Source organism: Zootermopsis nevadensis, unplaced genomic scaffold (assembly GCF_977971745.1).
Source record: "Zootermopsis nevadensis isolate Lab colony 2312 unplaced genomic scaffold, Znev_1.0 Znev_ptg000021l, whole genome shotgun sequence".
Taxonomy (NCBI): domain Eukaryota; kingdom Metazoa; phylum Arthropoda; class Insecta; order Blattodea; family Termopsidae; genus Zootermopsis; species Zootermopsis nevadensis.
The window spans coordinates 13416870-13433562 of NW_028259153.1; the positions used below are offsets into that span (position 1 = coordinate 13416870).

The 16693-nt window shown below is 41.4% G+C and overlaps 1 protein-coding gene across 3 annotated transcripts in view; it reads left to right on the forward strand.

The window, feature by feature from the left end:
- LOC110841338 (uncharacterized) overlaps positions 1-16693 on the forward strand; it is a 97774-nt gene that overhangs the window by 77408 nt on the left and 3673 nt on the right. For 2 of the 3 annotated variants that reach the window (XM_022086803.2, XM_022086812.2), the window contains one exon: positions 3915-3966. In XM_022086803.2, coding sequence (XP_021942495.2) covers positions 3915-3966 — 52 coding nt within the window. Of the gene's footprint in view, positions 1-3914; positions 3968-16693 lie in introns of those variants that run through there. The other variant, XR_002547180.2, reaches the window with a different exon arrangement.

Consider the following 16693-nt stretch of genomic DNA (forward strand, 5'->3'; position numbering starts at 1 on the left):
CCATTTCGTTGATTTGCCCGTTGAGGTCTGCTCTCGAAACATTGGACACGAAAGTGTTTATGTCTGTTTCGTGTCCTGTTCCTCAGACTCTGTACTCCTCACGTTCTTTCTCTTTATTTTTTCTGTCTCCATATTTCTCCTTTTTGTTGCTGTTCTGCATCTGTGACGTTTGTTATCATCCATAGGGTTTCGTGCCTTCGTTCTCCGAGGGTAAATCGGTTGGACCGTGACGCTGACCACTCACCTTCAGCAAGCGCCAAGGTTACGAATGCCCTCCACTTCTTTCTGTGTCTTTATGGCGAGGTTCTCTGATCACGGACGAATTTACGTTAATAACTATTATAATGGTGGTTATTCCTCTCGTCAAGAGGACCGCAGGTCCACTCTACGCAGTGAACTCTACTGCCTGAAGCGGGGCTATTTCGAGGCACACGCTATAAATACAGCCCCCTCCATGTTGGCCTCATTGTAATTGGGTAGTCTGTTAACTGCTTTCCACTAATCGGTACGTTTTATAAAAATACTTTGTCTAATATTGGAGTAGCACGTGAATAACAAAGGTGTTTGTCCTTTTATAGGACGCAGACCCAATGATGATTTAAATACGAAGCACTGGTTCAGGATTATTTTAATTAGGTTACAGAAATAGAGACAGACGGGTGACTCTTCCTGCGTCCTTGCAAGGCTTCGGGCAAAATAAATTGTATCACGAATTATTCGTGTAGCCTGTGCTTAAGTGCCACAGCACAGGCGGGTTAGTCACCGGCTTCTCGCTTCAGAGGCCCTGGTTCCTTTCCATTCAAGACCATGTGGGATTTGTGGTGGACGACTGGGGCAGGTTTTTCTCGGACACCTTCGGTTTTCTCTTATCAGTAACATTCCACCGGTCATCCATATTTGCATATAATCCAGTTGATGGAAAGTGGGCCTGTTGACGGACGGCCGCGGACATTCTCCTCATCCTGTCTTAAGAATTAAGACAGTCCTTCCTGCTTCTGGTGCAGTTGGTCACTTCGTGTTTCTTCGTCGAGTATCCAACAAACCCAAATGGTTTGTATTTCACTGCATTCTTTGATCTTCCGTTTCCTCGGTTCTTTGTTGTCGGTTATTTTAGTAGTCTTCATACACATGATGTGGAACAGTCTCTAATACTCTGTATTCTGTTTATTATAAAACTTAACTCTTGTAAATGCCCGGTTAAGGTCGTACCAATCTTTCTATATGTTTTGTAGCATTCTGTATTTTATTTTGCATTTTAATGTTCGTAAGAACGCAGCTTTAGAGTTCCGAGTTCTTACATTTTAGTCATTGGAAGAAATGATGATCAGTAGAACGTATAATCGATTGATCGAAATGAGTAACTAATCGTTAAACGGACGAGGCTTGGTAGGACGCGACCATTCAGTATATTACATTAGAAACCGCTTGATATAATAATTAGTGAATTTATACATTTTATAATAGAAGTGGCAGATTTCTTTTGAACGTAATTGCTTTGTATTTTCGTATTTGTGTTTTTGTTATGCTGGCAGTGGTTCTGATAAAGAAAACAGGCAGCATGTTGTGGGTCCATTTTTTAAAATAACTTTTCAACATTAATGTCTGCTGCTACAGTTCTGCTGATGTCTTTGAGGGACGCGTGCATGACCTACACAGCGCTGAGTGCTGCATTCCAGCTGCATCGTGAGTTCGATTCCTGTCATTGCGCTGAGGCAGTAATTATCAAAGCGACTTCAGTGTTCTGTTATTTATTCTCGTTTTCCTTGCTCGGAAAGAATGTGTTGATGTCTCATCACTAAAATGAGATAATAATACTCGTATACATTTTGAAGTGGCGGTGAAGTAGAATATTTGGTAACGCCGGTGACGAGACAGACTTTCATTCACATCGTATGTAACTCATCAGATAAGTGCGTATATAATATTCAGCTTCATTGTTTTTCTATTGGGGGAACACAGCAAGAACCTCGGACTTTAAAGGTGCTTCCACGGCTCTTCGTCCAGAAGGAAGCCACTGTGATTCTCACTCTCCTGTGTTTGTCTATTTCGTACACATCCTGAATGAACTATAGTACTCCCACTTCGTATTCAGGAGGACCCTCGTTCGATTCACAGTCCGCAGACCGGTTAAACTTGATTTTCTGTAGTCCTGGGCTAGGCCTTTAAATTAAGCCTTGATCGCTTCCACAGTTCGTTCTCATATTGTAACGTGGGCAGTTCAGGAAACAGAAGATAACGAATCAGAAACCAGTTCTGTCGAACACGTAACAAACATCAGAATCCGCTGAGTTGTTTTGGAGATGAGGAGTTTGCCGGTTGCTAGGCAACAAGGTCAGATTTGAGGACGCTGCTTAACGTTCATCTGTCATTGTTATGTAATGCAATAATTACATTTCTCTGTTCATATCATGGTATTTGTGTGTATAACAAAACATAGTGAAGTAGTATTTGAGGTTTTCACGACGGTGAGTCTGAAGATGGCTATCTTCTGGGGTTTTACGCAGTGTCGTCTTCTAGACGTTTACCGATGCCTTAGAGGTCCTTGCTGCCTCAATCATCAGGACTCATCGCCCTGATGATTGAGGCAGCAAGTACCTCTGACATGTCGGTACACGTTTACTAACCTGCCCGGCGCAATAACCCAAAAGACAAGTCATCTTCATGCTCGCTGCCGTAAAAACCTCAGATTTCACTTTTTTGGGTTAAGATTTTACTTACGATTAGATATTTACTTTTGGTGTTAAGTATTTGACATTTTTGGCATAAAGTATTTAAAGTGTCCGCTGGCCGCGGTTTGGTAACCGCTCCCTTCGCATTCCCAGTACGTAGGAACCTTTTCCGCAGAGGCGTAACCAAGCCTCAACAAACAACCTGAGATGGCTTTGAGTGTGGAATTTATCCTGGTAATTATAACTTGTTATTGCATTGGGATCTCCAAACTTATCTCGAGTTTTAAATACGAGACAGTACCAGATAAAAACTGCTTCTCTGATAATTGGTAGTTGCGATAATGTATCAGTGTTAATGTAGCTCTCTCTATTGTTTGAGAAGTTTTGGTTATAACCGGAATTGCCAGTTTGAATCCCCTTGGAGTCACGGTGTTATCATGTTTTTTTTGCGTTGAATGCATTGGTTCTGAAGAAAAACTTCGATTTAGAAGCTTTTGTGAAGAAAAGATTCCCCAACTTCACGCAAAGGAGTGTCGGCCATTAGGCATAAATATTTGTACATGTTATGCTGCAAATGCCAATGTGCTACGAAGCTTGATAACACTTTAAATTTGGTTACTTTATTCGTGAAAACAGCTGGTGGGCGGCAGGAGGAAGCTAGTTGGCCTGAATAATTCTACTACCCATCTCAATAGTATTTTAAGACCGTACAATTATAGAAATGTCCCCCACTGGACTGATATCACAGGGACCGATCGAATGGCCTGGCTGTCGTTATGAATGCATGCTAGTCACCCATTTCAGGATCTGTTTACTTCTGTTGTATCTGTCTGCATTGCCATGCACAACCAAAGGTATTAGTCTCGACATTTTTATCAAAAAATGAAAATTTGTAGTTTGTCGCCCGTTGAATTATAATGCTGGTCACATTGGAGAGTTTGGGGTCCGCCTATCGTGCAGCACTAATATAAATTTTTATTGCAACTTGGGTATGTGAATACCAGTCAGCTGGCCAGTTGGTTGAAGCGTAAAATCGCCGGGCTTGGCTGGAACTGGCTGCCAGTGCATTTTATCCAGTTCTTATTCTGTGGTCCACTACATGGGAGTACCACTGAACCACGAAAGTAAGACAGAAGGCATTTTATTTGTAATTCTTCAGTGTTTGCTGCACTAACACGGTTAACATGAACTCTTCACCGCTCTATAAGTCCCGTGTGTAATATTTTGATTTTCTTTTGTTTGCAGTGCGTCAGGGACGAGTGCTGTTGCTATTGACAACAAGATCGAGCAAGCCATGGTGAGTGTTTACCCATCACAAGTAACAAACATATTGCAGAAACTCGCAGGTGCTAACGAGCTCATATCTGTCGAAAGGGGAATTGAATATGATTGCAAATTGTTTGTGGTTCGTGGATTTATAATGTCTTGGAGCAAACAGTCAGTGCCCGGTACTATTGGAAGAGTGTGATTGATGTTTGTGCCAGTTATTAGCTTCCATATTGGGTGAATGTCAGACAAAACTCGGGTAAACATTCCGTAATGTCCATTTTTTGTAGGTAAGGGCGAAGTTATGTTTCAAGAAAATGTCTTCTGGGTTGTAGCGCCGTGTAGTCTGGTAGAAATTTGCCGACGTTTCAGCGGTACTTACTGCTTTTATCATTATGGCGATGAGTAACTTATACCAGGCTACTGAACCTTCCATTTTCATATCGACGGGGAATTTCTTTCGCGCAAGGAGACGTCGCTTAACATTCGGGTATCCTTGGCGAACATTTTAAGAAGAAATAGCCCGCTTCTTTGGTTGATTTCCCGGTTGCCTAATAGGGCGAACCTTTGTATTGTATTGGTTGAAACCTGTGTGCACAATAGTGGCGTCGTATATTTTTAAACTAAGTCTGTGGGTATACATAAATGTTTGAAAGTCAAAATGTTTCAGATCGCCAAATCACAACATGTTAAATTTTACGGAAGAGCCCATTTACTGTAGTTCTGCATATCTCGTTCGACTTGATCCCCATTCATTATAAGTACGTTTCTATTGCTGTCAGTTGATGAATAGTAAGAACACTACACTGCTTAATCGTAAATTATATTTCCTTGTATATTATATAATATTAACCATACTTCCATTATATATTGTAGATCTTACTTAAATTTGTAACCTAATATGCTGTGTGAATTTATGTTCGAGCTTTATATAGGGATTTTTACGAGCCACAATTAAATTATCCTACTCACTTTTGGACACTCCTAGCACCACATTTTATGCATATCGTTGGTTAGTTTACTTGTGGTTAGTTAGTGGCACTAATATCTCGAGCAATTTTGCATAGATTGACTGGATGATTCTTGAGCAATGAATTGAAAAGGATGTGGTGCTAACCATTTGGCCGCGACGTTCAGTGCCAGTAATTATATTCAGCAATGAAACATGCGGACTGGCGCCTCACATGTACGTTAATTTGTGGTCCTTTGTGACCGTCACGGGCCGACATGTTCAGTGTAAACCAGGAGTACATGAATGAGTCTGGCAACCTCCCCTCTGAATGGAGTGTCCCGCCGGGTAGCAGCAGTAGTTCCGACACCGTCAAATCTCCCATCAGTGCGATCAATACGCCATGTGCCTCTGAAGCTATCCACAAACGCTTACTTAAACCTGGTTACAGCAGCCGCCCGCATTGCACCATGACCCTTGCCACCTAGAAAACTGATCTAATGCAATCGTTTTGTGAACAGAACAAGACGTGAATGAAATTAACAAGAACGGGACGTCGTATTAGTTTGTCCGTTCACATAGTTATTGTCTGAAATCATTTTATTCGATTACATTTGTTACTGGGGCTGTACATTGAAGTATTCCTGTCGGATTTAATACCGGTCCGGTAACAGCTTAGACATACAACAGATTCGTCATAAACCCCTCACTATACGCGAAATTGGTTCATTGCGTAAGAATCAAGAGTAGTAACGTCTGATTAAAACATTTTGCAGTCTGATACAGGCAACGTTTAATGAAATTCGAATAAAATAGTATAATAAATGTACATGCAGTGTATTATCTAAATATATAATCAGCTTTATCAACAATACACAAATTATCTTATATAAATTTACATCACTACCAGTGGTACATATAAAATTGCAAAGAGCGTATATAAAATATTCAACACCCTATTACCTACACGGTTCACACAGCGTTACTAAATAATCACGTGATCCAAACCGGACCCGACAGCGAGAACATTTTTACGATATTTCTTCACTGGATTAAATCGATTCTTAGGTTACGAAATGACTGTTTCAACTGCAGATGCAGAGGGTTTTTATAGCGTGGATTGAGGTGTGAAGATAATCATGATTCAGAAGTAATCCTAAGTGCCCTCCCTCAACAAACCATCTTAGAATTTGTCTTGAGAGGCAGATGGATACAACGAGACCTAGCCGGCAATAGATTGAGATTCGAGCCGGCTATCTCCAGAGTACAAGTGCAAAGCGTCATGGCTACACAAACCTGTGGACGCCCTCTGCCCTACATGGAAGTTGATGAAAGTGCCTCAAACTGTAATTCTTGAACTGATATTTGACCGAAAGAATTTTTACTGTTGAAGATTTTCTGGAACGTGTGAGGGATATAATGACGAAAAATTTATTATTTATGTAGTAAAAGGAACTTCTAGTATCGCGATTACAGAAATGCTCACAGTTCATGTAAGCGTAATTCTCAGTTAGTTGGCGAACAAAGCCTGGCTGGAACTGGCTAATGATGCAGTTCTTCTAACCGGTTCTGCTGTGTTCCAGTACCACTGAACCGCGAGAATAGGCAATATTGTCCGTTTTTCGAAGTGTTGGCTGGACTAACACGGTTAACATGAACTCTCCGCCTCTGCCCTCTTACAGTCGTCCATTCCAAATCATGAGGCCTCGCGTACAATAAATAACCATATCCTTCAACATTGCTCGCAACCGACTTATTAGTGTGTGTTTGTGACTGCTGACTAAACATGTCTTGTCATGTGAACAGACGTCTTGTTTAGCCGTGTTTTATGCGCCCAGCCTTACCGACTAGTATTCTCATTAACAAAAGAAACGGTAACTAATTACAATCAACTTTTCACACTTTTTATTTGATGTACGTCAACTAGAGAAGAGCTCGCCGTTGAGCAAATCCAGTTCACATCTAATATAATTTTGTAAACCATTGTAATAGACCTATAGACAAAGCCTGCGTCCTCTGGTTGATACAGCCTGTGCATCATCTGAAAATACCCTTCCTTTATTTCCGCGTAGTAACAAAGGAACGAAGACCGTGTTTAGCGATTCTGGTCAGTCATCTTTATCTGAGGATAAGGAGTTACATTGTAATTATTGTGGCCGGTTTCGAGTGTCATTACCTCGTCCTGTTATCTCGTAAACCGTTTCGATAACTATAGGTCCCCTTTGATCTCGACATGTCCTCACAAAGTGTGTTCAACCGGTTAAAGGGCGAAGCTCATCTAAGTAATATTTTTTTAAAAAAATTCTACCTTAAACAAAACAAAAAAGCGTCTCCTTTACAAAGACTAATTAATCATTGCTGTTTGAGGATATGCCTACAAGCATACGAAGCCCATAATAGCAAATGCGGAGTTAATAAAAGTAACTTGTCACTACGTTCGTATTGTATTTGATCTTCATCGCCGCCATTTTCCCAACTCACACCACACATCTCTCGATTTGGGTGTTCTGCCGGGGGTTGGCAGTACAGTACTGTTCGCCCAGGTTATCTTGGTAGCCAAATGGAGGTCAGTTCGCGGCGCACCAATCCTTCAGCCACTTGCACAGTAATATTGCGTGCGGTGACGCTCGTCGGCTGTGGCTGACAGCAGAACAACCAGGTTTAACAAAGCAGTATCTAGGAAGGAAAGAAAAATCATTAATAATGACTTTGCGTAAGTTTTCTTGACAGTCGGTAGAACGTCTGTCGGCGACCTTGACGTAGCCGGACAGACCGAGTGGCAACTAGAAAGGCAAATCTTAAGATAAGTTGCACGTTTGATAAGCATCACTTGTCCCACAAATTATTTTTCTTTTCCTCTTTCGGTTTCTTTTGCTTTCTCTTTCTTTCGATATTTGTTTCTACACGAGACATCCACGCGTTTCTGCGCTCGAAATGAAATGTGGCCATTTTCAAAGGCGAAGGCGCCAGAATTGCGTCGTTGTGTGTACGTTTCTTTATTTGTGCGTCTTTCTTTCATTTTACTTTCACATACGTTACTTATTTCTTGTAATTTATTTTACATCCTTTTTTTAGGATTCACGGAAGACGCTGTGAAATGATTTCTTTTTAGCATCACCTCGCGTCTGAACTCAGAAATCCGGTATATTTAAGTTAAAGCTTGTAATGGTCCTGTTCGTGCCGAGATGGATGGATAGGTAAGTAAGTGGTACATATGTTGGGGGGGGGGTGAAAAGGGGATATGTGGTTTATTGAGACTCGTGTTGATCAAGATAATGCTGACAATTGAATAAAAATTTTCTTGGATATTATCCATCGTCTAGTAAATATAAAACGACGTTTCGGAGATGGGACCTACACGTGTAGGAACCTGAAGGCGGAGATAGAGTCCCATCTCCGAAACGTCGTTTTACGTTTTATATTTACTAGACGATGGATAATATCCAAGAAAATTTTTATTCAATTGACTCTTCACCATCGTGAAGAAGTTTTAGATTTGATAAAGATAATGCTGCTTACACAAGTAGGGTTGGTCAGAATTCACACAACCAGTTTTACAGAGGGGATGAATGCCCTTAGATTTCCTGGACTGTCGCTGACCGAGGCGAGTTTGACTCGTGCTTCGGATTGTTTCTGGCAGTCTACCCTTTTTTCGTTGAGGTATTCCCGGAAACTAACGGTTCGTAACTTAATGCGTTTCAAAGCAGTAGCGGGCATGTGAGGTGCGCTATGAGTATGTCTGTGCCTCCCCCTGGGATAGAACTCGGAGATCTATGCCCAGGTCATCGACTAGACCAGTTATGAGCCTGATTTGTGTCTTCTGAACCGTTATTCAATGTAGACTTGACTGTCTCTGTACCATCCAAGTGCAATCTGCGTCAGTCAGTAGAACTAATGGCCGGCATCCTCAAGACACGTTTCATCTATAGCGTAAAGGATTTTGTAGATAACTGAAGGAGCAGGCTACATGCATGAAGCATGACGGCTCAGGGCCAGATTATTGCGAAATAGTCAGTGCAGCCTGGTATTTAACCGTCCCGTGAATAGATATCATGTCACCAGTGATCGGCGAAGTATTTTTGACATATTAATCCGTCACGAGCATTTCACGTTTAAGCCTGTGTTATATATAACTTTGGCAGGTCTTTGCCATGTGAAATTATTTTAGCCGTGTTAATGAGGGTGAAGGGTTATCGAATTTGATGGAGCCTGCTCTTTGAGAGCAAATGGGCGGTTAGTGTTTTATCCTACCCATCTCAGTATCTTGTTTTGATTTGGTGAAAGATTGTAGTTTTCTCCATCCTTATGTTAGTTCGTATTTTTCCTATTACGTCACTGTATTGGCTTGAGTATGGTTTGCATGCCTTGCTTTGGCGCGTGAACCTGCCCTCATGTGTTACTTATGTGTAGTAAACAGACATGAGAGTAGTGGCTACGTTGTGCCTGTCGATCCGCACGTTTAATCTCAAATACACTTCCCAGTCGCCTCTAAAGTTCGTTGTCGAAAAGCTGCATTTGGTCCACATCGTCCAGTGTAACCTTTCCTTGGCATGAAGCTCAAATCTAACTTCATAACACAGAAAAGATTGCCTGCCACAAAGAAGGTAAAATACATTCTTTGACATACAATTTTGAGACATTGTCGATATTATGTGTTTAACAAAGTAATGTGTATTATAACTTGCATTGTTTGCAGCCAATTTTTATTAACTGTATATTTCTGATTGTGATTAGCAATTTACAGTCCTGTTTCAATTTAGTGTACACCTTTCCACTTAATATCTTGCAGCACTAGACGGACCATGAGCCGGGATAACTCAGTCAATATAGTGACTAGCTACGAGCTGGACGACCGGGGTTCGATCCCCGACGGGGGCAGAGGATTTTTCCTCTAGCCTCTGGGGCCCACCCAGCCTCCTCTACAATGGGTACCGGGGTCCTTTCCCGGGGGTAAAGCCGGCCGGGGCGTGATGCTGACCACTCACCCCCATCTAGTGCCGAGATCAAGAATGAGAGGAGCTATACCTCCACTCCCCCCAAACGCCTACATGGCGTACAGTGGGGCAAACTTTACTTTTACTTTACTAGAAGGACCAGGCCGTGATACTAAGACTTGTTTCAAAATAGTCTGAAATAATTAATAAATAGAAATGTAATTTTATCCTTCCTTTGATTTTGCTTGTGATGGGCCTTATTATTTCATCGCATCTGTTTATTTTACCGACCGAAGTGTGCCACTTTCATATATCAGCAACCCAGTTTGTTTCAGGGAACCGGTTCTGCGTGTTCCGCACAGTGGTGCTATAACAGAGAAAGTACGATAGGCTTCGTTACTTCACAAGGCATTGTGGGATCTGCCAGGTGTGGAGGGTTTGGTTGCAAAACTAAGGTAGAAGAGGCCTGGGGAAACAATGTTATTATATGGAAGTGTTTAAACTAACTAACTAGATGGCTTACCGAACCCGAAGGTTCATCACCGAATTAACCAAAGCCCTCCACCGGACCCTGTCCTGGGCCAACAACATCCAGTTTCCTTCAACTCCTATCTCCCATAGATCCCGCCTGAGATTATCCTCCCATCTACGTCTAGGTCTCCCCAGCGGTCTCTTCCCTTCAGGTTTCCCAACCAGTACCCGGTGCACACCTCTTGTCCCATCCATGCGCGCTACATGTCCCGCCCATCTCACTCTTCTCGACTTAATCACCCTCACAATACTGGGGGAGCAGTACAGATTTTTAAGCTCGTCATTGTGCAGTTTTCTCCACGCCCCATCGTCTTCCCTCTTAGGCCCAAATATCCTCCTCAACACCCGATTCTCAAACACCTGCAATCTGTGTTCCTCCCTCTGAGTGAGAGACCATGTTTCGCACCCATACAAAACAACAGGCAAGATTATTGTTTTGTATACTTTAATTTTCAGGTTCTTAGAAATCAGACGGGAAGACAAAATATTTTGGACTGAGAAGTAGCAAGCATTTCCGGAATTTAGTCTCCTCCTAACTTCCTCACAAGTATCATTTTGATTTGTTATTGTTGTTCCCAAATATTTGAACTTTGTAACCCTTTCAAAGGATTTATTAGCTACCCTAAGATAATTTTGCCCGTCTGTCTTCTGATGACGAGATACTAACATGTACTTAGTTTTTTCTGAATTTACTTCCAGCCCCACTTGTCTACCAGCCTCTAGTAAAACTTCTGCGTTCCTCTTTATTGTATTTATATCGTCCCCCAATAAATTAACATCATCAGCATATGCCAATAGCTGATGTGTCCCGTTCAATTGCAAACCCTCCTGCCTACCTTGGACCTTCCTGATGGCGTATTCTAGCGCAAAGTTAAAGAGCAAGGGAGACAAAGCATCTCCTTGTTTTAGACCGTTCTTGATGAGGAATGTCTCAGATACATATTTACCTACTCGAATTTTGCTGCAGGTTTCATTTAAGCACATTTTTATTAGACCCACTAGCTTCTTTGGTATACCAAATTCAATAAGAATATTATATAGCACTTCTCTCTTCACAGAGTCATAGGCTTTTTTGAAATCTATAAATAACTGATGTACAGTCCCACCGAACTCCCATTTTTTCTCTAGTATCTGACGAATGCAAAAGATCTGATCAATCGTTGATCTGTTTCGTCTGAACCCACACTGATGATCCCCAATAGTTTCATTCGCATATGGGGTTAATCTTGCCAAAAGAATGTTGGATAGAATTTTGTATGAGGTTGATAGCAGCGATATTCCTCGGTAATTACCACACTCAGTCTTGTCCCCCTTCTTATAAATAGGAATAATTATGGATTCCTTCCATTGATGTGGCATCTCTTCCTTATCCCAAATTAACTGAATAAGCTTATGGATCCTCATATGCAACCCTTTGCCACCTGCTTTAATTAATTCGGCCGGAATCTGATCAATTCCTGGAGATTTATAACTTTTCAACTTCCCAATGGCTAGTTCCACTTCATCTAAGCTAGGTTCTGGCACCAACAGTTCAGCTGTATGCATTTTAATCTGTCTAATATCACCAGTATTATGAACATTTAAGAGCTCGCTAAAGAAATTTTTCCACCTATTCACAATTTTTATTGGATCTGCAAGCAAATTGCCACTATCATCCTTTACCAAATTAGTCTGGGGTTGATATCCTTTCTTAAAGTTATTAATGCCTCTGTACAGGTCTCTGATGTTTTTTTCCTTATTATTTGTCTCAAGTTCAGCAATTTTGCCCTTCAGGTATTCCCTTTTCTTAGTCCTAAAGGTTCTACTAGCCTCACGTCTCACGTTACATAGATTATCCGCATTTGTTTTGTTTGGGTTCTGCAACCATTGAAATTTTGTTTGCTTCCTTCGATCTATTAATTTTGAACATTCTTCATCAAACCACGGTTTATTTTGCTTTCTCCTGTAGTATCCTAGTTTCTCTTTTGCTGAAATTTTGATGCAGTTTCTGACATTTTCCCACTCCCTGTTGATGTCCACACTTTCATTATCCTCATTTGTCTCTAAAATTTGAAACCTATTCGAAATTTCAACTTGATATTGTTCCTTTGCCTCTCCCTCACTTAATTTTTTCAAATCAAATCTTTCTGTGTCAAAATTTTGTTTAGTTCGTCTACTTACTGAAAGCCGCTCCCTCACTTTTGCTACCACCAGATAATGATCAGTGTCGCAATCTGCTCCTCTGAATGATCTCACATCAATTACATTTGTCTGCCTTCTCTTATCTACTAAAACATGATCTATTTGATTGTGTGTTCTGCCATCTGGGGAAGTCCAAGTGTATTTATGAACATCACGGTGTGGAAATTTTGTACTTTTTACAATTAAATCTTTTGACGTAGCGAAGGTCACTGCTCTGACGCCATTATCATTACTAAGTGCATGGAGACTCTCGCTGCCTATTGTGGGTTTGAAGACATCCTCCCTCCCAATTTTTGCATTGAAATCTCCTAGCAGAATTTTCATGTGATACTTGCCAAATGTATCAAATACTGATTCCAATTCTTCATAAAAGCTATCCTTGATATCATCGCTTTTGTCTTCAGTTGGGGCATGAACATTAAGGACAATGATGTCGCACCAACGTCCTTCCAAAATTACGTAAGACAACCTGTCACTAACAAATTCTACTCTCTTAACTGCTGCCCTAATTCTGCTATGAACAAAAAAACCCGTCCCTAGCTGATGATTGTCATTCCCCTTTCCATAGAAAAATGTAAAATTGTCCACTGGGATCGTGCCCTCCCCCTCCCATCGCACTTCCTGCACTGCCACTAAGTCTAACTTATAATTACCTAATTCCCTACACACTGATTTCAGTGCCCCAGCCCTATAGAGGCTCCTAATGTTCCAGGTACCAAATCTCATGTCCTTTTTCAATTGCCGTGGTCGTGCCAAAGAGTCCGTCCTGATCCGAGGCTTGGTTGATTTTTTCGTAACACATATTTTTTTTAAAGGTGAAAGGTTGTTAGCCCTACACCCAACCCCCAACCTGGAGGACCAGGGTATCACTCTTAGTCTAGCGCATCTCCTTAGACCTGTCCGGCTTGGGTGACCCTACCATGAGCCGAAGCTCAGGCCGGCATAGCCCTAAGGGTCATTTGAGCACGCAAGCCTCCTCACCCGGCAGATTGCCTTCGACAAGGTGGTGATACCTTCGAGAAGGTATGGAAGTGTTTACTGATCATAATAGTGTGGTTTGAGTCCCACAATAGAGAATTCCCTGACTAGTTGGTACCTGTTCCGACTGAGACATCGTGTCCGGAATTGGTCGATGTTGGTGAAACATGGCTGACCTCTACGCTGAGGGAAGACCAAAGTCCCCGTGACGTATGTGGCGTGAGAAATCACGTGCCGCACTACTATTTGATCGAAAAACGTAGTGCGCGTTCGAATTTTATGTGGAATTTATTGGTATTACTTCGTAACACAAAGTTATAAATTAGTAACTAGGAAACAAGTAAACAGCGATACTACGAACAGCGGAACGACAAAGATTAATGTTCTTCTCTCAGGAATAGGGGCGTCACGCATGCACATATCATCATCTATTAGCCTGCCAGGCCGCCTACATCACAAGCATTTACTTAACTCTGCGTACAGACAAGTGTTTGAAAATAAAACGCTGTGGAGAACGTTTGAATGCGAATGGACGGTGGATGCTATACATAACGACGATCTTCGTGATTTCTTTTATGTTGTAACTCGCCTAGCGTTGTTCGGGCAATGTAGTCGTGGGGATTACTACGATGGGGTGGTCTTAAATTTTTGGAAGGTCACAGTTTGTAAGGCGGAGGAGATTTGAGATCAATGTGGATATTTACTTCTGGGATATAGGATGAAGGTGGAATGTGGCTGGGGCTACCTTAAAATTGTGTCCGACGACGATCTTTGGTATTAGAGACATTTGAACTTCTGGTTTCGCAACAAGACGGTTGTGAGGACGGTTCAGATTTATCCCTGATTTTTTGGTGGGTTTTTTTTCGGTTTATTTAGCGCCTGCAAGCCGTTATAAAAATTTGTGCTGCTGGGCGGGGACAAGTGTGTACATGTAGGGAGATAGTGGGTACCTCGAGAATACTTCCTGATACGAAAAATTACGATGATAATGATCAGAATTCTAAGTCAAATTCGAACCGCTGCGTGTGTAGGATTGATGGGCTCATGATCTGGGATTCAGCATGTTCAAATCAGGGTGCCTTCGTGTACTGTACTTTGAAGGATTTTAAGGTAATCGTCGTGCGGAGTTTTTCCTTGAGATTTTCAGCGGAGTCATAATGCTTCTTGTTGACACGTGTTCGTGTTGATTTTTAACACCCGAAATGCAGACAGCACAAGTATTCACTCAACGCCGCTCAAAGAGTGATGATTGATAGGGTGGGAGATGTTACTGATGATACGTTATCAACAACGGATGATGTCACCGCTCATAGCAGCGCTTTGCTAACTGTAACTTGTCAGAATATTTGTGATTGCCTTGACCATTCTTTATTAAGGTGGTGATGACCTGAACAGACAGTTCTTAAAACTTTTTTCCGAGGTCGCAATTAGTTTTTTATGTGAATGTTCATTGTCTTTCATTGAACGTGTGTTTATTTAGGTGTTGAGTTTAATTAGGATATGTACAGAAAAGGAGTACCAAGATTGAAACGAAACTTTATTATTACTTCTTAAGTCTGGTGACATAATAAAACAATTGCTTCTGCGAAAGTATTGTACTATAGTTGGAATTACTACTTATAGATGGCATAGCTGGGTTGTATGTATTGTTATTGCGACACAGTCGATGTGTATTCCCAAACTGCAGGTAGACGGCGTGGCTCCACAGTTGTTATGTCTCAAATGCAGTTGTACAGTGTGTCCCACTTAACGTGCAACCAGCCATGACTTCACCCTGCAGTAGCAGTGAGCGAACTATCAGGAAATGAGCAGATCACAGCACTGAATTAACTGACTGTAGCATGCTAGTAACCGCCACGGTGGTCTAGCGGTTAGAACGCTAACCTTGTAATCCTGGAGTCTCGGGTTCGGTTCCCGGCAGTGCCCGAATTTATAACTTGTGTTGGGCAAGGCCGTGGTCTAGGCAACACGGAGTTTTCCTCAGGGGGCTTCCCCGGTTTGTCCGTGACATCCCAACAATTACTCCATTCACTCACAGAAGAAGGCAATGGCAAACCACTTCTGGATCATCTGCCAAGAACGTATATGAACAGGTCCCAGTCCGAGAAAAGGATGGAAGGATCCTGTTCATATCGACCTGTCGTCAGACAGAACACTAAATAAATAAAAATAAAAGCATGCTAGTAGGTGGGTTCCGAGACAGTGGGACTTTCTGTGCTACAGCTGAAGCATTTTGTGGAACTGAGAATATGGCTGTAATAAGATTTGCCATTCATCATTTTATCACAAGAAAGGCCAGTGGATAAATTTAAACGAATATTTGTAACATTTGTTGCATTAAATACACAACTTGAAAACACTGTGTGGAAGTTGTGTCTGTCAGTCAACTTTCAGCAACTTACAAATGGTTCATCATGTATAAAATTGACATGTTTCAAAATGTATGTAGATTGCCTTTAAATCTGCTTGTTTGAAACACTTATTTGTATGACAGACTTTTTCTGCGCCTTTCATCTCTGCTGTTTGCCATGTCAGTATCTGATGACTTTTCCTGTTGGCCAAGATAAGAACAGTAAATTCCATTATCAGTTGAGTGCAAGCATAGATATTAAGTCAGACTAGAGTAACATTAAGAAATCAGACTTGTTATTTCATTATTCAGGTGGTATGTAATCTATGCTGTTGACAAATTTCTGACTCCACTGGACACAGACTGGTGCTGCTGACTGGAGTATGAGTTTACAGTGATTTTCTGTGTGTGCGCGCGTGCGCAGCTGTGTGAACGTTGAGTTGTAGCTGCAAAAAAATTAAGTGCAAGACCAAAGAGGCATGCAGAATTGCTAAAAATCTATTTGGAAGGTGTTTACCCTCATTTGATATACCTTTCCACTTGTTATTTTAAAAAGCTACTAAATTTAAATGTGTGACAGATTATCTATCTGGAACCCTTTGCCCTTGGTGTTAGGGTTCTGGTGAAATGTGTTAAACCTCTGGTTGTCATGACATGCATTAATCAGCCTGATCAAATTAATTGATTTATTTAATCAGCTAAGTTGGATAATTGGATATCATAAACATGAAACTCAAAGAAAAGAATTTAAGTTCTAATATTGTATATTACCGTGACACTTGGTGCTCTATTCACTGGTTTCTGTTTGACCTAATTGGAAACTTACAAAATCACA